The 25,710-nt window shown below is 34.9% G+C and overlaps 1 protein-coding gene across 1 annotated transcript in view; it reads left to right on the forward strand.

Annotated features, from left to right (window-relative positions):
* LOC110514786 overlaps positions 1–25,710 on the forward strand; it is a 71,707-nt gene that overhangs the window by 4,656 nt on the left and 41,341 nt on the right. Inside the window, exons 3-8 of the mRNA XM_036934161.1 lie at positions 2,805–2,894; positions 5,741–5,830; positions 9,163–9,252; positions 10,326–10,415; positions 13,014–13,103; positions 15,171–15,260. Of these exons, the coding sequence (XP_036790056.1) occupies positions 2,805–2,894; positions 5,741–5,830; positions 9,163–9,252; positions 10,326–10,415; positions 13,014–13,103; positions 15,171–15,260 (540 nt within the window). The remainder of the gene's footprint in view (positions 1–2,804; positions 2,895–5,740; positions 5,831–9,162; positions 9,253–10,325; positions 10,416–13,013; positions 13,104–15,170; positions 15,261–25,710) is intronic.

The following is a 25,710-nucleotide window of genomic DNA, read 5'->3' on the forward strand; positions in this document are numbered from 1 at the left end:
AGTCAATGTGGAGGCTATATACAAGGGGTACCGGTACAGAGTCAATGTGGAGGCTATATACAGGCGGTACTGGTACAGAGTCGATGTGAAGGCTACATACAGGGTATTACGGTACAGAGTCAATGTGGAGGCTATAATACAGGGGGCGCCGGTACAGAGTCAATGTGGAGGCTATATACAGGGGGTACCAGTACAGAGTCAATGTGGAGACAATATATAGGGGTACCGGTACAGAGTCAATGTGGAGGCTATATATAGGGGGTACCGGTACAGAGTCAATGTGGAGACAATATATAGGGGGCACCGGGACAGAGCCAATGTGGAGGTTGTATACAGGGGGTACCGGTACAGAGTCAATGTGGAGGCTATATACAGGGGGTACTGGTACAGAGTCAATGTGGAGGCTATATACAGGGGGTACCGGTACAGAGTCAATGTGGAGGCTATATACAGGGGGTACCGATACAGAGTCCATGTGGAGGCTATATACAGGGGGTACTGGTACAGAGCCGGAATTGGCCTGTATTACTGGTGATAAGGACAGGAATAGGACTATATTACTAGTAATATGGACTGTAATAGGACTATATCACTAGTGATGTGGACTGTAATAGGACTATATTACTATTGATGTGGACTATAGTAGGACTATATTACTAGTGATGTGGACTGGAATAGTTCTATATTACTAGTGATGTGGACTGGAATAGGACTATAATACTAGTGATATGGAATAGTTCTATATTACTAGTGATGTGGACTGGAATAGGACTATATTACTAGTGATATGGACTGGAATAGGACTATATTACTAGTGATATGGAATAGGACTATATTACTAGTGATGTGGACTGGAATAGGACTATAGTACTAGTGATATGGACTGGAATAGGACTATATTACTAGTGATGTGGACTGCAATAGGACTATATTACTAGTGATATGGAATAGTTCTATATTACTAGTGATGTGGACTGGAATAGGACTATATTACTAGTGATATGGACTGGAATAGGACTATATTACTAGTGATATGGACTGGAATAGGACTATATTACTAGTGATGTGGACTGGAATAGGACTATATTACTAGTGATATGGACTAGAATAGGACTATATTACTAGTGATATGGACTGGAATAGGACTATATTACTAGTGATATGGACTGGAATAGGACTATATTACTAGTGATGTAGACTATAGTAGGACTATATTACTAGTGATGTGGACTGGAATAGGACTATATTACTAGTGATATGGACTAGAATAGGACTATATTACTAGTGATATGGAATCGGACTATATTACTAGTGATATCGACTGGAATAGGACTATATTACTAGTGATATGGACTGGAATAGGACTATATTACTAGTGATATGGACTGGAATAGGACTATATTACTAGTGATATGGACTGGAATAGGACTATATTACTAGTGATATGGACTAGAATAGGACTATATTACTAGTGATATCGACTGGAATAGGACTATATTACTAGTGATATGGACTGGAATAGGACTATATTACTAGTGATATCGACTGGAATAGGACTATATTACTAGTGATATGGACTATAGTAGGACTATATTACTAGTGATATGGAATCGGACTATATTACTAGTGATATGGAATAGGACTATATTACTAGTGATATGGACTATAGTAGGACTATATTACTAGTGATGTGGACTGGAATAGTTCTATATTACTAGTGATATCGACTGGAATAGGACTATATTACTAGTGATATGGAATCGGACTATATTACTAGTGATATGGAATCGGACTATATTACTAGTGATATGGAATAGGACTATATTACTAGTGATATGGACTATAGTAGGACTATATTACTAGTGATGTGGACTGGAATAGTTCTATATTACTAGTGATATCGACTGGAATAGGACTATATTACTAGTGATATGGAATCGGACTATATTACTAGCGATATGGACTGGAATAGGACTATATTACTAGTGATATGGACTGGAATAGGACTATATTACTAGTGATGTGGACTGGAATAGGACTATATTACTAGTGATATGGACTAGAATAGGACTATATTACTAGTGATATGGACTGGAATAGGACTATATTACTAGTGATATGGACTGGAATAGGACTATATTACTAGTGATATGGACTATAGTAGGACTATATTACTAGTGATGTGGACTGGAATAGGACTATATTACTAGTGATATGGACTAGAATAGGACTATATTACTAGTGATATGGACTGGAATAGGACTATATTACTAGTGATATGGACTAGAATAGGACTATATTACTAGTGATATCGACTGGAATAGGACTATATTACTAGTGATATGGAATAGGACTATATTACTAGTGATATGGAATAGGACTATATTACTAGTGATATGGAATAGGACTATATTACTAGTGATATGGAATAGGACTATATTACTAGTGATATGGACTGGAATAGGACTATATTACTAGTGATATGGACTATAGTAGGACTATATTACTAGTGATATGGACTGGAATAGGACTATATTACTAGTGATATGGACTAGAATAGGACTATATTACTAGTGATGTGGACTGGAATAGGACTATATTACTAGTGATATGGACTATAGTAGGACTATATTACTAGTGATGTGGACTGGAATAGGACTATATTACTAGTGATGTGGACTGTAGTAGGACTATATCATCTCACTAACTGTTATTAGATGTATATCCAAGCAGTCAACATGACTGATAGGTATTTCATTCTGCATATTCACACAATGACTAAAGCCTCCTTGATCTTTCCACAGTGTAAAACAGGAGAGGGTGGGTTCACCGTGTCTATCCATGAAGAGTGATTGGACCATGGACAGGCCCATTATGTTTGGAAAAGATGCCAGGTAAGTGAAGAACAATTTCCACACTCCTGTAAATCTTCTAGGTTAGCCCCTGTGTAGTCAGTCCTTAAAACAGTTTCCACATTCCTGTAAATCTAGTAGATTTAGCCTCTGTATAATAGTCTTTAAAACAGCAACCACATTTCTCTAGCATTTTGTGTACAGTGAGCTGTCAGCCAGTCTACTGACAGAGGACCACTTCAGATGTTTGTACTAGTGACATGGACTGGAATAGGAATGTATTACTAGTGATATGGACTGGGATATGACTATATTACTAGTGATATGGACTGGAATAGGACTATATTACTAGTGATTTGGACTGGAATAGGACTATATTACTAGTGATATGGAATAGGACTATATTACTAGTGATATGGACTGGAATAGGACTATATTACTAGTGATATGGACTGGAATAGGACTATATTACTAGTGATATGGACTGGAATAGGACTATATTATTAGTGATATGGACTGTAATAGGACTATATTACTAGTGATATGGACTGGAATATGACTCTATTACTAGTGATGTGGACTGGAATAGGACTATATTACTAGTGATATGGAATAGGACTATATTACTAGTGATATGGACTGGAATAGGACTATATTACTAGTGATTTGGACTGGAAATGGACTGGAATAGGACTATATTACTAGTGATATGGACTGGAAATGGACTGGAATAGGACTATATTACTAGTGATATGGACTGGAATAGGACTATATTACTAGTGATGTGGACTGGAATAGGACTATATTACTAGTGATATGGACTGGAATAGGACTATATTACTAGTGATATGGACTGGAATAGGACTATATTACTAGTGATATGGACTGGAATAGGACTATATTACTAGTGATGTGGACTGGAATAGGACAATATTACTAGTGACATGGACTGTAATAGGACTATATTACTAGTGATATGGACTGGAATAGGACTATATTACTAGTGATATGGACTGGAATAGGACAATGTTACTAGTGATATGGACTGGAATAGGACTATATTACTAGTGATATGGACTGGAATAGGACTATAGTACTAGTGATATGGACTGGAATAGGACTATATTACTAGTGATATGGACTGGAATAGGACAATATTACTAGTGATATGTACTGGAATAGGACTATATTACTAGTGATATGGACTAGAATAGGACTGTATTACTAGTGATATGGAATAGGACTATATTACTAGTGATATGGACTGGAATAGGACTATATTACTAGTGATGTGGACTGGAATAAGACTATATTACTAGTGATATGGACTGGAATAGGACTATATTACTAGTGATGTGGACTGGAATAGGACTATATTACTAGTGATATGAACTGGAATAGGACTATATTACTAGTGATGTGGACTGGAATAGGACTATATTACTAGTGATATGGAATAGGACTATATTACTAGTGATGTGGACTAGAATAGGACTATATTACTAGTGATATGGAATAAGACTATATTACTAGTGATATGGACTGGAATAGGACTATATTACTAGTGATATGGACTGGAATAGGACTATATTACTAGTGATATGGACTGGAATAGGACTATAATCCTAGTGGTATGGACTTGAATAGGACAATATTACTAGTGATATGGACTGGAATAGGACTATATTACTAGTGATATGGACTGGAATAGGACTATATTACTAGTGATGTGGACTGGAATAGGACTATATTACTAGTGATGTGGACTGGAATAGGACTATATTACTAGTGATACGGAATAGGACTATATTACTAGTGATGTGGACTAGAATAGGACTATATTACTAGTGATATGGAATAAGACTATATTACTAGTGATATGGACTGGAATAGGACTATATTACTAGTGATATGGACTGGAATAGGACTATATTACTAGCAATATGGACTGGAATAGGACTATATTACTAGTGATATGGACTGGAATAGGACTATATTACTAGTGATATGGACTGGAATAGGACTATATTACTAGTGATATGGAATAGGACTATATTACTAGTGATATTGACTGGAATAGGACTATATTACTAGTGATGTGGACTGGAATAGGACTATAATACTAGTGGTATGGACTTGAATAGGACAATATTACTAGTGATATGGACTGGAATAGGACTATATTACTAGTGATATGGACTGGAATAGGACTATATTACTAGTGATGTGGACTGGAATAGGACTATATTACTAGTGATGTGGACTGGAATAGGACTGTATTACTAGTGATATGGAATTGGACTATATTACTAGTGATATTGACTGGAATAGGACTATATTACTAGTGATGTGGACTTTAATAGGACTATTACTAGTGATAATGACTGGAATAGGACTATATTACTAGTGATGTGGACTGGAATAGGACTATATTACTAGTGATGTGGACTGGAATAGGACTGTATTACTAGTGATATGGAATAGGACTATATTACTAGTGATATTGACTGGAATAGGACTATATTACTAGTGATATGGACTGGAATAGGACTATATTACTAGTGATATTGACTGGAATAGGACTATATTACTAGTGATGTGGACTGGAATAGGACTATATTACTAGTGATATGGACTATAGTAGGACTATATTACTAGTGATGTGGACTGGAATAGGACTATATTACTAGTGATATGGACTATAGTAGGACTATATTACTAGTGATGTGGACTGGAATAGGACTATATTACTAGTGATGTGGACTATAGTAGGACTATATCATCTCACTAACTGTTATTAGATGTATATCCAAGCAGTCAACATGACTGATAGGTATTTCATTCTGCATATTCACACAATGACTAAATCCTCCTTGATCTTTCCACAGTAGTAATCAGGAGAGGGTGGGGTCTCCGTGTCTGTCCATGAAGAGTGATTGGTCCATGGACAGGCCCATTATGTTTGGAAAAGATGCCAGGTAAGTGAAGAACAATTTCCACACTCCTGTAAATCTTCTAGGTTAGCCCCTGTGTAGTCAGTCCTTAAAACAGTTTCCACATTCCTGTAAATCTAGTAGGTTAGCCTCTGTATAATAGTCTTTAAAACAGCAACCACATTTCTCTAGCATTTTGTGTACAGTGAGCTGTCAGCCAGTCTACTGACAGAGGACCACTTCAGATGTTTGTACTAGTGACATGGACTGGAATAGGACTGTATTACTAGTGATATGGACTGGGATATGACTATATTACTAGTGATATGGACTGGAATAGGACTATATTACTAGTGATATGGACTGGAATAGGACTATATTAATAGTGATATGGAATAGGACTATATTACTAGTGAAATGGACTGGAATAGGACTATATTACTAGTGATATGGACTGGAATAGGACTATATTACTAGTGATATGGACTGGAATAGGACTATATTACTAGTGATATGGAATAGGACTATATTACTAGTGATATGGACTGGAATAGGACTATATTACTAGTGATATGGACTGGAATAGGACTATATTACTAGTGATATGGACTGGAATAGGACTATATTACTAGTGATATGGACTGGAATAGGACTATATTATTAGTGATATGGACTGTAATAGGACTATATTACTAGTGATATGGACTGGAATATGACTCTATTACTAGTGATGTGGACTGGAATAGGACTATATTACTAGTGATATGGAATAGGACTATATTACTAGTGATATGGACTGGAATAGGACTATATTACTAGTGATATGGAATAGGACTATATTACTAGTGATTTGGACTGGAAATGGACTGGAATAGGACTATATTACTAGTGATATGGACTGGAAATGGACTGGAATAGGACTATATTACTAGTGATATGGACTGGAATAGGACTATATTACTAGTGATGTGGACTGGAATAGGACTATATTACTAGTGATATGGACTGGAATAGGACTATATTACTAGTGATATGGAATAGGACTATATTACTAGTGATATGGACTGGAATATGACTCTATTACTAGTGATGTGGACTGGAATAGGACTATATTACTAGTGATATGGACTGGAATAGGACTATATTACTAGTGATATGGAATAGGACTATATTACTAGTGATATGGACTGGAATAGGACTATATTACTAGTGATATGGACTGGAATAGGACTATATTACTAGTGATGTGGACTGGAATAGGAAAATGTTACTAGTGATATGGACTGTAATAGGACTATATTACTAGTGATATGGACTGGAATAGGACTATATTACTAGTGATATGGACTGGAATAGGACAATATTACTAGTGATATGGACTGTAATAGGACTATATTACTAGTGATATGGACTGGAATAGGACTATATTACTAGTGATATGGACTGGAATAGGACAATGTTACTAGTGATATGGACTGGAATAGGACTATATTACTAGTGATATGGACTGGAATAGGACTATATTACTAGTGATATGGACTGGAATAGGACTATATTACTAGTGATATGGACTGGAATAGGACAATATTACTAGTGATATGGACTGTAATAGGACTATATTACTAGTGATATGGACTGGAATAGGACTATATTACTAGTGATATGGACTGGAATAGGACAATATTACTAGTGATATGTACTGGAATAGGACTATATTACTATTGATATGGAATAGGACTATATTACTAGTGATATGGACTAGAATAGGACTATATTACTAGTGATATGGAATAGGACTATATTACTAGTGATATGGACTGGAATAGGACTATATTACTAGTGATGTGGACTGGAATAGGACTATATTACTAGTGATATGGACTGGAATAGGACTATATTACTAGTGATGTGGACTGGAATAGGACTATATTACTAGTGATATGAACTGGAATAGGACTATATTACTAGTGATGTGGACTGGAATAGGACTATATTACTAGTGATATGGAATAGGACTATATTACTAGTGATGTGGACTAGAATAGGACTATATTACTAGTGATATGGAATAAGACTATATTACTAGTGATATGGACTGGAATAGGACTATATTACTAGTGATATGGACTGGAATAGGACTATATTACTAGTGATATGGACTGGAATAGGACTATAATACTAGTGGTATGGACTTGAATAGGACAATATTACTAGTGATATGGACTGGAATAGGACTATATTACTAGTGATATGGACTGGAATAGGACTATATTACTAGTGATGTGGACTGGAATAGGACTATATTACTAGTGATGTGGACTGGAATAGGACTATATTACTAGTGATATGGAATAGGACTATATTACTAGTGATGTGGACTAGAATAGGACTATATTACTAGTGATATGGAATAAGACTATATTACTAGTGATATGGACTGGAATAGGACTATATTACTAGTGATATGGACTGGAATAGGACTATATTACTAGCAATATGGACTGGAATAGGACTATATTACTAGTAATATGGACTGGAATAGGACTATATTACTAGTGATATGGACTGGAATAGGACTATATTACTAGTGATATGGAATAGGACTATATTACTAGTGATATTGACTGGAATAGGACTATATTACTAGTGATGTGGACTGGAATAGGACTATATTACTAGTGATATGGACTGGAATAGGACTATATTACTAGTGATGTGGACTGGAATAGGACTATATTACTAGTGATGTGGACTGGAATAGGACTGTATTACTAGTGATATGGAATTGGACTATATTACTAGTGATATTGACTGGAATAGGACTATATTACTAGTGATGTGGACTGGAATAGGACTATTACTAGTGATAATGACTGGAATAGGACTATATTACTAGTGATGTGGACTGGAATAGGACTATATTACTAGTGATGTGGACTGGAATAGGACTGTATTACTAGTGATATGGAATAGGACTATATTACTAGTGATATTGACTGGAATAGGACTATATTACTAGTGATATGGACTGGAATAGGACTATATTACTAGTGATATTGACTGGAATAGGACTATATTACTAGTGATGTGGACTGGAATAGGACTATATTACTAGTGATATGGACTATAGTAGGACTATATTACTAGTGATGTGGACTGGAATAGGACTATATTACTAGTGATATGGACTATAGTAGGACTATATTACTAGTGATGTGGACTGGAATAGGACTATATTACTAGTGATGTGGACTATAGTAGGACTATATCATCTCACTAACTGTTATTAGATGTATATCCAAGCAGTCAACATGACTGATAGGTATTTCATTCTGCATATTCACACAATGACTAAATCCTCCTTGATCTTTCCACAGTAGTAATCAGGAGAGGGTGGGGTCTCCGTGTCTGTCCATGAAGAGTGATTGGTCCATGGACAGGCCCATTATGTTTGGAAAAGATACCAGGTAAGTGAAGAACAGTTTCCACACTCCTGTAAATCTTCTACGTTAGCCCCTGTGTAGTCAGTCCTTAAAACAGTTTCCAAACTCCTGTAAATCTTCTAGGTTAGCCTCTGTATAATAGTCTTTAAAACAGCAACCACATTTCTCTAGCATTTTGTGTACAGTGAGCTGTCAGCCAGTCTACTGACAGAGGACCACTTCAGATGTTTGTACTAGTGACATGGACTGGAATAGGACTGTATAACTAGTGATATGGACTGGGATAGGACTATATTACTAGTGATATGGACTGGAATAGGACTATATTACTAGTGATATGGACTGGAATAGGACTATATTACTAGTGATATGGACTGTAATAGGACTATATTACTAGGGATATGGACTAGAATAGGACTATATTACTAGTGATATGGACTGGAATAGGACTATATTACTAGTGATATGGACTGGAATAGGACTATATTACTAGTGATATGGACTGGAATAGGACTATATTACTATTGATATGGAATAGGACTATATTACTAGTGATATGGACTAGAATAGGACTATATTACTAGTGATATGGACTGGAATAGGACTATATTACTAGTGATATGGACTAGAATAGGACTATATTACTAGTGATATGGACTGGAATAGGACTATATTACTAGTGATATGGACTAGAATAGGACTATATTACTAGTGATATTGACTGGAATAGGACTATATTACTAGTGATATTGACTGGAATAGGACTATATTACTAGTGATGTGGAATCGGACTATATTACTAGTGATATGGACTGGAATAGGACTATATTACTAGTGATATGGACTATAGTAGGACTATATTATTAGTGATGTGGACTGGAATAGGACTATATTACTAGTGATATGGACTATAGTAGGACTATATTACTAGTGATGTGGACTGGAATAGGACTATATTACTAGTGATGTAGACTATAGTAGGACTATATCATCTCACTAACTGTTATTAGATGTATATCCAAGCAGTCAACATGACTGATAGGTATTTCATTCTGCATATTCACACAATGACTAAATCCTCCTTGATCTTTCCACAGTAGTAATCAGGAGAGGGTGGGGTCTCCGTGTCTGTCCATGAAGAGTGATTGGTCCATGGACAGGCCCATTATGTTTGGAAAAGATACCAGGTAAGTGAAGAACAGTTTCCACACTCCTGTAAATCTTCTAGGTTAGCCCCTGTGTAGTCAGTCCTTAAAACAGTTTCCAAACTCCTGTAAATCTTCTAGGTTAGCCTCTGTATAATAGTCTTTAAAACAGCAACCACATTTCTCTAGCATTTTGTGTACAGTGAGCTGTCAGCCAGTCTACTGACAGAGGACCACTTCAGATGTTTGTACTAGTGACATGGACTGGAATAGGACTGTATTACTAGTGATATGGACTGGGATAGGACTATATTACTAGTGATATGGACTGGAATAGGACTATATTACTAGTGATATGGACTGGAATAGGACTATATTATTAGTGATGTGGACTGGAATAGGACTATATTACTAGTGATATTGACTGCAATAGGACTATATTACTAGTGATATGGACTGGAATAGGACTATATTTCTAGTGATATGGACTGTAATAGGACTATATTTCTAGTGATATGGAATAGGACTATATTACTAGTGATATGGACTGGAATAGGACTATATTACTAGTGATATTGACTGGAATAGGACTATATTACTAGTGATATGGACTGGAATAGGACTATATTACTAGTGATATGGACTGGAATAGGACTATATTACTAGTGATATGGACTGGAATAGGACTATATTACTAGTGATATGGAATAGGACTATATTACTAGTGATATGGACTGGAATAGGACTATATTACTAGTGATATGGAATAGGACTATATTACTAGTGATATGGAATAGGACTATATTACTAGTGATATGGACTGGAATAGGACTATATTACTAGTGATATGGAATAGGACTATATTACTAGTGATATGGAATAGGACTATATTACTAGTGATATGGACTGGAATAGGACTATATTACTAGTGATTTGGACTGGAATAGGACTATATTACTAGTGATATGGACTGGAATAGGACTATATTACTAGTGATATGGACTGGAATATGACTATATTACTAGTGATATGGAATAGGACTATATTACTAGTGATATGGAATAGGACTATATTACTAGTGATATGGACTGGAATAGGACTATATTACTAGTGATTTGGACTGGAATAGGACTATATTACTAGTGATATGGACTGGAATAGGACTATATTACTAGTGATATGGACTGGAATAGGACTATATTACTAGTGATATGGAATAGGACTATATTACTAGTGATATGGACTGGAATATGACTATATTACTAGTGATATGGACTGGAATAGGACTATATTACTAGTGATGTGGACTGGAATAGGACTATATTACTAGTGATATGGACTGGAATAGGACTATATTACTAGTGATATGGACTGTAATAGGACTATATTACTAGTGATATGGACTGGAATAGGACTATATTACTAGTGATATGGAATAGGACTATATTACTAGTGATATGGAATAGGACTATATTACTAGTGATATCGACTGGAATAGGACTATATTACTAGTGATATGGAATAGGACTATATTACTAGTGATTTGGACTGGAATAGGACTATATTACTAGTGATATGGAATAGGACTATATAACTAGTGATATGGACTGGAATAGGACTATATTACTAGTGATATGGACTGGAATAGGACTATATTACTAGTGATATGGACTGGAATAGGACTATATTACTAGTGATATGGACTGGAATAGGACTATATTACTAGTGATGTGGACTGGAATAGGACTATATTACTAGTGATATTGACTGGAATAGGACTATATTACTAGTGATATGGACTGGAATAGGACTATATTACTAGTGATATGGAATAGGACTATATTACTAGTGATATGGACTGGAATAGGACTATATTACTAGTGATATGGACTGGAATAGGACTATATTACTAGTGATATGGACTGGAATAGGACTATATTACTAGTGATATCGACTGGAATAGGACTATATTACTAGTGATATGGAATAGGACTATATTACTAGTGATATGGACTGGAATAGGACTATATTACTAGTGATATGGACTGGAATAGGACTATATTACTAGTGATGTGGACTGGAATAGGACTATATTACTAGTGATGTGGACTGGAATAGGACTGTATTACTAGTGATATGGAATAGGACTATATTACTAGTGATATTGACTGGAATAGGACTATATTACTAGTGATGTGGACTGGAATAGGACTATATTACTAGTGATGTGGACTGGAATAGGACTATATTACTAGTGATATGGAATAGGACTATATTACTAGTGATATTGACTGGAATAGGACTATATTACTAGTGATATGGACTGGAATAGGACTATATTACTAGTGATATGGACTGGAATAGGACTATATTACTAGTGATATGGACTATAGTAGGACTATATTACTAGTGATGTGGACTGGAATAGGACTATATTACTAGTGATATGGACTATAGTAGGACTATATTACTAGTGATGTGGACTGGAATAGGACTATATTACTAGTAATGTGGACTATAGTAGGACTATATCATCTCACTAACTGTTATTAGATGTATATCCAAGCAGTCAACATGAAAGATAGGTATTTCATTCTGCATATTCACACAATGACTAAACCCTCCTTGATCTTTCCACAGTAGTAATCAGGAGAGGTTGGGGTCTCCGTGTCTGTCCATGAAGAGTGATTGGTCCATGGACAGGCCCATTATGTTTGGAAAAGATACCAGGTAAGTGAAGAACAGTTTCCACACTCCTGTAAATCTTCTAGGTTAGCCCCTGTGTAGTCAGTCCTTAAAACAGTTTCCAAACTCCTGTAAATCTTCTAGGTTAGCCTCTGTATAATAGTCTTTAAAACAGCAACCACATTTCTCTAGCATTTTGTGTACAGTGAGCTGTCAGCCAGTCTACTGACAGAGGACCACTTCAGATGTTTGTACTAGTGACATGGACTGGAATAGGACTGTATTACTAGTGATATGGACTGGGATAGGACTATATTACTAGTGATATGGACTGGAATAGGACTATATTACTAGTGATATGGACTGGAATAGGACTATATTACTAGTGATATGGACTGTAATAGGACTATATTACTAGGGATATGGACTAGAATAGGACTATATTACTAGTGATATGGACTGGAATAGGACTATATTACTAGTGATATGGACTGGAATAGGACTATATTACTAGTGATATGGACTGTAATAGGACTATATTACTAGGGATATGGACTAGAATAGGACTATATTACTAGTGATATGGAATAGGACTATATTACTAGTGATATGGACTGGAATAGGACTATATTACTAGTGATGTGGACTGGAATAGGACTATATTACTAGTGATATGGACTGGAATAGGACTATATTACTAGTGATGTGGACTGGAATAGGACTATATTACTAGTGATATGGACTGGAATAGGACTATATTACTAGTGATATGGACTGGAATAGGACTATATTACTAGTGATATGGACTGGAATAAGACTATATTACTAGTGATATGGAATAGGACTATATTACTAGTGATATGGACTGGAATAGGACTATATTACTAGTGATATGGAATAGGACTATATTACTAGTGATGTGGACTAGAATAGGACTATATTACTAGTGATATGGACTGTAATAGGACTATATTACTAGGGATATGGACTAGAATAGGACTATATTACTAGTGATATGGAATAGGACTATATTACTAGTGATATGGACTGGAATAGGACTATATTACTAGTGATATGGACTGGAATAGGACTATATTACTAGTGATATGGACTGGAATAGGACTATATTACTAGTGATATGGACTGGAATAGGACTATATTACTAGTGATATGGACTGGAATAGGACTATATTACTAGTGATGTGGACTGGAATAGGACTATATTACTAGTGATATTGACTGGAATAGGACTATATTACTAGTGATATGGACTGGAATAGGACTATATTACTAGTGATATGGAATAGGACTATATTACTAGTGATATGGACTGGAATAGGACTATATTACTAGTGATATGGACTGGAATAGGACTATATTACTAGTGATATGGACTGGAATAGGACTATATTACTAGTGATATCGACTGGAATAGGACTATATTACTAGTGATATGGAATAGGACTATATTACTAGTGATATGGACTGGAATAGGACTATATTACTAGTGATATGGACTGGAATAGGACTATATTACTAGTGATGTGGACTGGAATAGGACTGTATTACTAGTGATATGGAATAGGACTATATTACTAGTGATATTGACTGGAATAGGACTATATTACTAGTGATGTGGACTGGAATAGGACTATATTACTAGTGATAATGACTGGAATAGGACTATATTACTAGTGATGTGGACTGGAATAGGACTATATTACTAGTGATGTGGACTGGAATAGGACTGTATTACTAGTGATATGGAATAGGACTATATTACTAGTGATATTGACTGGAATAGGACTATATTACTAGTGATATGGACTGGAATAGGACTATATTACTAGTGATATGGACTATAGTAGGACTATATTACTAGTGATGTGGACTGGAATAGGACTATATTACTAGTGATATGGACTATAGTAGGACTATATTACTAGTGATGTGGACTGGAATAGGAATATATTACTAGTAATGTGGACTATAGTAGGACTATATCATCTCACTAACTGTTATTAGATGTATATCCAAGCAGTCAACATGAAAGATAGGTATTTCATTCTGCATATTCACACAATGACTAAACCCTCCTTGATCTTTCCACAGTAGTAATCAGGAGAGGTTGGGGTCTCCGTGTCTGTCCATGAAGAGTGATTGGTCCATGGACAGGCCCATTATGTTTGGAAAAGATACCAGGTAAGTGAAGAACAGTTTCCACACTCCTGTAAATCTTCTAGGTTAGCCCCTGTGTAGTCAGTCCTTAAAACAGTTTCCAAACTCCTGTAAATCTTCTAGGTTAGCCTCTGTATAATAGTCTTTAAAACAGCAACCACATTTCTCTAGCATTTTGTGTACAGTGAGCTGTCAGCCAGTCTACTGACAGAGGACCACTTCAGATGTTTGTACTAGTGACATGGACTGGAATAGGACTGTATTACCAGTGATATGGACTGGGATAGGACTATATTACTAGTGATATGGACTGGAATAGGACTATATTACTAGTGATATGGACTGGAATAGGACTATATTACTAGGGATATGGACTAGAATAGGACTATATTACTAGGGATATGGACTGGAATAGGACTATATTACTAGTGATATGGACTGGAATAGGACTATATTACTAGTGATATGGACTGGAATAGGACTATATTACTAGTGATATGGACTGTAATAGGACTATATTACTAGGGATATGGACTAGAATAGGACTATATTACTAGTGATATGGAATAGGACTATATTACTAGTGATATGGACTGGAATAGGACTATATTACTAGTGATGTGGACTGGAATAGGACTATATTACTAGTGATATGGACTGGAATAGGACTATATTACTAGTGATGTGGACTGGAATAGGACTATATTACTAGTGATATGGACTGGAATAGGACTATATTACTAGTGATATGGACTGGAATAGGACTATATTACTAGTGATATGGACTGGAATAAGACTATATTACTAGTGATATGGAATAGGACTATATTACTAGTGATATGGACTGGAATAGGACTATATTACTAGTGATATGGAATAGGACTATATTACTAGTGATGTGGACTAGAATAGGACTATATTACTGGTGATATGGACTGGAATAGGACTATATTATTAGTGATGTGGACTGGAATAGGACTATATTACTAGTGATATTGACTGGAATAGGACTATATTATTAGTGATGTGGACTGGAATAGGACTATATTACTAGTGATGTGGACTGGAATAGGACTATATTACTAGTGATGTGGACTGGAATAGGACTATATTACTAGTGATGTGGACTGGAATAGGACTATATTACCAGTGATGTGGACTGGAATAGGACTATATTACTAGTGATATTGACTGGAATAGGACTATATTATTAGTGATGTTCACTGGAATAGGACTATATTACTAGTAATATTGACTGGAATAGGACTATATTATTAGTGATGTGGACTGGAATAGGACTATATTACTAGTGATGTGGACTGGAATAGGACTATATTAGTAGTGATGTGGAATGGAATAGGACTATATTACAATTGATATGGACTGGAATAGGACTATATTACTAGTGATATGGACTGGAATAGGACTATATTACTAGTGATATGGACTGGAATAGGACTATATTACTAGTGATGTCGCCTGGAATAGGACTATATTACTAGTGATATGGAATAGGACTATATTACTAGTGATATGGACTGCAATAGGACTATATTACTAGTGATATGGACTGGAATAGGACTATATTACTAGTGATATGGACTGGAATAGGACTATATTACTAGTGATATCGACTGGAATAGGACTATATTACTAGTGATATGGAATAGACCTATATTACTAGTGATATGGACTGGAATAGGACTATATTACTAGTGATGTGGACTGGAATAGGACTATATTACTAGTGATATCGACTGGAATAGGACTATATTACTAGTGATATGGAATAGGACAATATTACTAGTGATATGGACTGGAATAGGACTATATTACTAGTGATATGGACTGGAATAGGACTATATTACTAGTGATATGGACTGGAATAGGACTATATTACTAGTGATATGGACTGGAATAGGACTATATTACTAGTGATATGGACTGTAATAGGACTATATTACTAGTGATATCGACTGGAATAGGACTATATTACTAGTGATATCGACTGGAATAGGACTATATTACTAGTGATATGGAATAGGACTATATTACTAGTGATATGGACTGGAATAGGACTATATTACTAGTGATGTGGACTAGAATAGGACTATATTACTAGTGATATCGACTGGAATAGGACTATATTACTAGTGATATGGAATAGGACTATATTACTAGTGATATGGACTGGAATAGGACTATATTACTAGTGATATGGACTGGAATAGGACTATATTACTAGTGATATGGACTGGAATAGGACTATATTACTAGTCATATGGACTGGAATAGGACTATATTACTAGTGATATCGACTGGAATAGGACTATATTACTAGTGATATGGAATAGGACTATATTACTAGTGATGTGGACTAGAATAGGACTATATTACTAGTGATATCGACTGGAATAGGACTATATTACTAGTGATATGGACTGGAATAGGACTATATTACTAGTGATATGGACTGGAATAGGACTATATTACTAGTGATATGGAATAGGACTATATTACTAGTGATATGGACTGGAATAGGACTATATTACTAGTGATATGGACAGGAATAGGACTATATTACTAGTGATATGGACTGGAATAGGACTATATTACTAGTGATATCGACTGGAATAGGACTATATTACTAGTGATATGGAATAGGACTATATTACTAGTGATATGGACTGGAATAGGACTATATTACTAGTGATATGGACTGGAATAGGACTATATTACTAGTGATGTCGCCTGGAATAGGACTATATTACTAGTGATATGGAATAGGACTATATTACTAGTGATATGGACTGCAATAGGACTATATTACTAGTGATTTGGACTGGAATAGGACTATATTACTAGTGATATGGACTGGAATAGGACTATATTACTAGTGATATCGACTGGAATAGGACTATATTACTAGTGATATGGAATAGGACTATATTACTAGTGATATGGACTGGAATAGGACTCTATTACTAGTGATGTGGACTGGAATAGGACTATATTACTAGTGATATCAACTGGAATAGGACTATATTACTAGTGATATGGAATAGGACTATATTACTAGTGATATGGACTGGAATAGGACTATATTACTAGTGATATGGACTGGAATAGGACTATATTACTAGTGATATGGACTGGAATAGGACTATATTACTAGTGATATGGACTGGAATAGGACTATATTACTAGTGATATGGACTGGAATAGGACTATATTACTAGTGATATCGACTGGAATAGGACTATATTACTAGTGATATCGACTGGAATAGGACTATATTACTAGTGATATGGACTGGAATAGGACTATATTACTAGTGAGGTGGACTAGAATAGGACTATATTACTAGTGATATGTACTGGAATAGGACTATATTATTAGTGATGTGGACTGGAATAGGACTATATTACTAGTGATATTGACTGGAATAGGACTATATTATTAGTGATGTGGACTGGAATAGGACTATATTACTAGTGATGTGGACTGGAATAGGACTATATTACTAGTGATGTGGACTGGAATAGGACTATATTACTAGTGATGTGGACTGGAATAGGACTATATTACTAGTGATGTGGACTGGAATAGGACTATATTACTAGTGATATTGACTGGAATAGGACTATATTATTAGTGATGTTCACTGGAATAGGACTATATTACTAGTAATATTGACTGGAATAGGACTATATTATTAGTGATGTGGACTGGAATAGGACTATATTACTAGTGATGTGGACTGGAATAGGACTATATTAGTAGTGATGTGGAATGGAATAGGACTATATTACAATTGATATGGACTGGAATAGGACTATATTACTAGTGATATGGACTGGAATAGGACTATATTACTAGTCATATGGACTGGAATAGGACTATATTACTAGTGATGTCGCCTGGAATAGGACTATATTACTAGTGATATGGAATAGGACTATATTACTAGTGATATGGACTGCAATAGGACTATATTACTAGTGATATGGACTGGAATAGGACTATATTACTAGTGATATGGACTGGAATAGGACTATATTACTAGTGATATCGACTGGAATAGGACTATATTACTAGTGATATGGAATAGGACTATATTACTAGTGATATGGACTGGAATAGGACTATATTACTAGTGATGTGGACTGGAATAGGACTATATTACTAGTGATATCGACTGGAATAGGACTATATTACTAGTGATATGGAATAGGACTATATTACTAGTGATATGGACTGGAATAGGACTATATTACTAGTGATATGGACTGGAATAGGACTATATTACTAGTGATATGGACTGGATTAGGACTATATTACTAGTGATATGGACTGGAATAGGACTATATTACTAGTGATATGGACTGGAATAGGACTATATTACTAGTGATATCGACTGGAATAGGACTATATTACTAGTGATATCGACTGGAATAGGACTATATTACTAGTGATATGGAATAGGACTATATTACTAGTGATATGGACTGGAATAGGACTATATTACTAGTGATGTGGACTGGAATAGGACTATATTACTAGTGATATCGACTGGAATAGGACTATATTACTAGTGATATGGACTGGAATAGGACTATATTACTAGTGATATGGAATAGGACTATATTACTAGTGATATGGACTGGAATAGGACTATATTACTAGTGATATGGACTGGACTAGGACTATATTACTAGTGATATGGACTGGAATAGGACTATATTACTAGTGATATCGACTGGAATAGGACTATATTACTAGTGATATGGACTGGAATAGGACTATATTACTAGTGATGTGGACTAGAATAGGACTATATTACTAGTGATATCGACTGGAATAGGACTATATTACTAGTGATATGGAATAGGACTATATTACTAGTGATATGGACTGGAATAGGACTATATTACTAGTGATATGGACTGGAATAGGACTATATTACTAGTCATATGGACTGGAATAGGACTATATTACTAGTGATATCGACTGGAATAGGACTATATTACTAGTGATATGGAATAGGACTATATTACTAGTGATATGGACTGGAATAGGACTATATTACTAGTGATGTGGACTAGAATAGGACTATATTACTAGTGATATCGACTGGAATAGGACTATATTACTAGTGATATGGACTGGAATAGGACTATATTACTAGTGATATGGACTGGAATAGGACTATATTACTAGTGATATGGACTGGAATAGGACTATATTACTAGTGATATGGACTGGAATAGGACTATATTACTAGTGATATCGACTGGAATAGGACTATATTACTAGTGATATGGACTGGAATAGGACAATGTTACTAGTGATATGGACTGGAATAGGACTATATTACTAGTGATATGGACTGGAATAGGACTATATTACTAGTGATATGGACTGGAATAGGACTATATTACTAGTGATATGGACTGGAATATGACTATATTACTAGTGATATGGACTGGAATAGGACAATATTACTAGTGATATGGACTAGGACTATATTACTAGTGATATGGACTGGAATATGACTATATTACTAGTGATATGGACTGGAATAGGACAATATTACTAGTGATATGGACTAGGACTATATTACTAGTGATATGGACTGGAATATGACTATATTACTAGTGATATGGACTGGAATAGGACAATATTACTAGTGATATGGACTAGGACTATATTACTAGTGATATGGACTGGAATAGGACAATATTACTAGTGATATGGAATAGGACTATATTACTAGTGATATGGACTGGAATATGACTATATTACTAGTGATATGGACTGGAATAGGACAATATTACTAGTGATATGGACTGGAATAGGACTATATTACTAGTGATATGGACTGTAATAGGACTATATTATTAGTGATATGGACTAGAATAGGACTATATTACTAGTGATATGGAATGGGACTATATTACTAGTGATATTGACTGGAATAGGACTATATTACTAGTGATGTGGACTGGAATAGGACTATATTACTAGTGATATGGAATAGGACTATATTACTAGTGATGTGGACTAGAATAGGACTATATTACTAGTGATATGGAATAAGACTATATTACTAGTGATATGGACTGGAATAGGACTATATTACTAGTGATATTGACTGGAATAGGACTATATTACTAGTTATATGGACTATAGTAGGACTATATTACTAGTGATGTGGACTGGAATAGGACTATATTACTAGTGATATGGACTGGAATAGGACTATATTACTAGTGATATGGACTGGAATAGGACTATATTACTAGTGATATGGACTGGAATAGGACTATATTACTAGTGATATGGACTGGAATAGGACTATATTACTAGTGATATCGACTGGAATAGGACTATATTACTAGTGATATGGAATAGGACTATATTACTAGTGATATGGACTGGAATAGGACTATATTACTAGTGATGTGGACTAGAATAGGACTATATTACTAGTGATATCGACTGGAATAGGACTATATTACTAGTGATATGGAATAGGACTTTATTACTAGTGATATGGACTGGAATAGGACTATATTACTAGTGATATGGACTGGAATAGGACTATATTACTAGTCATATGGACTGGAATAGGACTATATTACTAGTGATATCGACTGGAATAGGACTATATTACTAGTGATATGGAATAGGACTATATTACTAGTGATATGGACTGGAATAGGACTATATTACTAGTGATGTGGACTAGAATAGGACTATATTACTAGTGATATCGACTGGAATAGGACTATATTACTAGTGATATGGACTGGAATAGGACTATATTACTAGTGATATGGACTGGAATAGGACTATATTACTAGTGATATGGAATAGGACTATATTACTAGTGATATGGACTGGAATAGGACTATATTACTAGTGATATGGACTGGAATAGGACTATATTACTAGTGATATGGACTGGAATAGGACTATAGTACTAGTGATATAGAATAGGACTATATTACTAGTGATGTGGACTGGAATAGGACTATATTACTAGTGATATGGACTGGAATAGGACTATATTACTAGTGATGTGGACTGGAATAGGACTATATTACTAGTGATATCGACTGGAATAGGACTATATTACTAGTGATATAGAATAGGACTATATTACTAGTGATGTGGACTAGAATAGGACTATATTACTAGTGATATGGAATAAGACTATATTACTAGTGATATGGACTGGAATAGGACTATATTACTAGTGATATGGACTGGAATAGGACTATATTACTAGTGATATGGACTGGAATAGGACTATATTATTAGTGATGTGGACTGGAATAGGACTATATTACTAGTGATATTGACTGGAATAGGACTATATTACTAGTGATATGGACTATAGTAGGACTATATTACTAGTGATGTGGACTGGAATAGGACTATATTACTAGTGATATGGACTGGAATAGGACTATATTACTAGTGATATGGACTGGAATAGGACTATATTACTAGTGATATCGACTGGAATAGGACTATATTACTAGTGATATTGACTGGAATAGGACTATATTACTAGTGATGTGGACTGGAATAGGACTATATTACTAGTGATATGGACTGGAATAGGACTATATTACTAGTGATGTGGACTGGAATAGGACTATATTACTAGTGATATGGACTGGAATAGGACTATATTACTAGTGATATCGACTGGAATAGGACTATATTACTAGTGATATGGAATAGGACTATATTACTAGTGATATGGACTGGAATAGGACTATATTACTAGTGATATGGACTGGAATAGGACTATATTACTAGTCATATGGACTGGAATAGGACTATATTACTAGTGATATCGACTGGAATAGGACTATATTACTAGTGATATGGAATAGGACTATATTACTAGTGATATGGACTGGAATAGGACTATATTACTAGTGATGTGGACTAGAATAGGACTATATTACTAGTGATATCGACTGGAATAGGACTATATTACTAGTGATATGGACTGGAATAGGACTATATTACTAGTGATATGGACTGGAATAGGACTATATTACTAGTGATATGGAATAGGACTATATTACTAGTGATATGGACTGGAATAGGACTATATTACTAGTGATATGGACTGGACTAGGACTATATTACTAGTGATATGGACTGGAATAGGACTATATTACTAGTGATATCGACTGGAATAGGACTATATTACTAGTGATATGGACTGGAATAGGACTATATTACTAGTGATGTGGACTAGAATAGGACTATATTACTAGTGATATCGACTGGAATAGGACTATATTACTAGTGATATGGAATAGGACTATATTACTAGTGATATGGACTGGAATAGGACTATATTACTAGTGATATGGACTGGAATAGGACTATATTACTAGTCATATGGACTGGAATAGGACTATATTACTAGTGATATCGACTGGAATAGGACTATATTACTAGTGATATGGAATAGGACTATATTACTAGTGATATGGACTGGAATAGGACTATATTACTAGTGATGTGGACTAGAATAGGACTATATTACTAGTGATATCGACTGGAATAGCACTATATTACTAGTGATATGGACTGGAATAGGACTATATTACTAGTGATATGGACTGGAATAGGACTATATTACTAGTGATATGGACTGGAATAGGACTATATTACTAGTGATATGGACTGGAATAGGACTATATTACTAGTGATATCGACTGGAATAGGACTATATTACTAGTGATATGGAATAGGACTATATTACTAGTGATATGGACTGGAATAGGACTATATTACTAGTGATGTGGACTGGAATAGGACTATATTACTAGTGATGTGGACTAGAATAGGACTATATTACTAGTGATATCGACTGGAATAGGACTATATTACTAGTGATATGGAATAGGACTTTATTACTAGTGATATGGACTGGAATAGGACTATATTACTAGTGATATGGACTGGAATAGGACTATATTACTAGTCATATGGACTGGAATAGGACTATATTACTAGTGATATCGACTGGAATAGGACTATATTACTAGTGATATGGAATAGGACTATATTACTAGTGATATGGACTGGAATAGGACTATATTACTAGTGATGTGGACTAGAATAGGACTATATTACTAGTGATATCGACTGGAATAGGACTATATTACTAGTGATATGGACTGGAATAGGACTATATTACTAGTGATATGGACTGGAATAGGACTATATTACTAGTGATATGGAATAGGACTATATTACTAGTGATATGGACTGGAATAGGACTATATTACTAGTGATATGGACTGTAATAGGACTATATTACTAGTGATATTGACTGGAATAGGACTATATTACTAGTGATATGGACTATAGTAGGACTATATTACTAGTGATGTCTACTGGAATAGGACTATATTACTAGTGATATGGACTGGAATAGGACTATATTACTAGTGATATGGACTGGAATAGGACTATATTACTAGTGATATGGACTGGAATAGGACTATATTACTAGTGATATGGACTGGAATAGGACTATATTACTAGTGATATCGACTGGAATAGGACTATATTACTAGTGATATGGAATAGGACTATATTACTAGTGATATGGACTGGAATAGGACTATATTACTAGTGATGTGGACTAGAATAGGACTATATTACTAGTGATATCGACTGGAATAGGACTATATTACTGGTGATATAGAATAGGACTATATTACTAGTGATGTGGACTAGAATAGGACTATATTACTAGTGATATGGAATAAGACTATATTACTAGTGATATGGACTGGAATAGGACTATATTACTAGTGATATGGACTGGAATAGGACTATATTACTAGTGATATGGACTGGAATAGGACTATATTATTAGTGATGTGGACTGGAATAGGACTATATTACTAGTGATATTGACTGGAATAGGACTATATTACTAGTGATATGGACTATAGTAGGACTATATTACTAGTGATGTCTACTGGAATAGGACTATATTACTAGTGATATGGACTGGAATAGGACTATATTACTAGTGATATGGACTGGAATAGGACTATATTACTAGTGATATGGACTGGAATAGGACTATATTACTAGTGATATGGACTGGAATAGGACTATATTACTAGTGATATCGACTGGAATAGGACTATATTACTAGTGATATGGAATAGGACTATATTACTAGTGATATGGACTGGAATAGGACTATATTACTAGTGATGTGGACTAGAATAGGACTATATTACTAGTGATATCGACTGGAATAGGACTATATTACTAGTGATATGGAATAGGACTATATTACTAGTGATATGGACTGGAATAGGACTATATTACTAGTGATATGGACTGGAATAGGACTATATTACTAGTCATATGGACTGGAATAGGACTATATTACTAGTGATATCGACTGGAATAG

This window comes from Oncorhynchus mykiss, chromosome 10 (assembly GCF_013265735.2).
Source record: "Oncorhynchus mykiss isolate Arlee chromosome 10, USDA_OmykA_1.1, whole genome shotgun sequence".
Classification (NCBI taxonomy): Eukaryota; Metazoa; Chordata; class Actinopteri; order Salmoniformes; family Salmonidae; genus Oncorhynchus; species Oncorhynchus mykiss.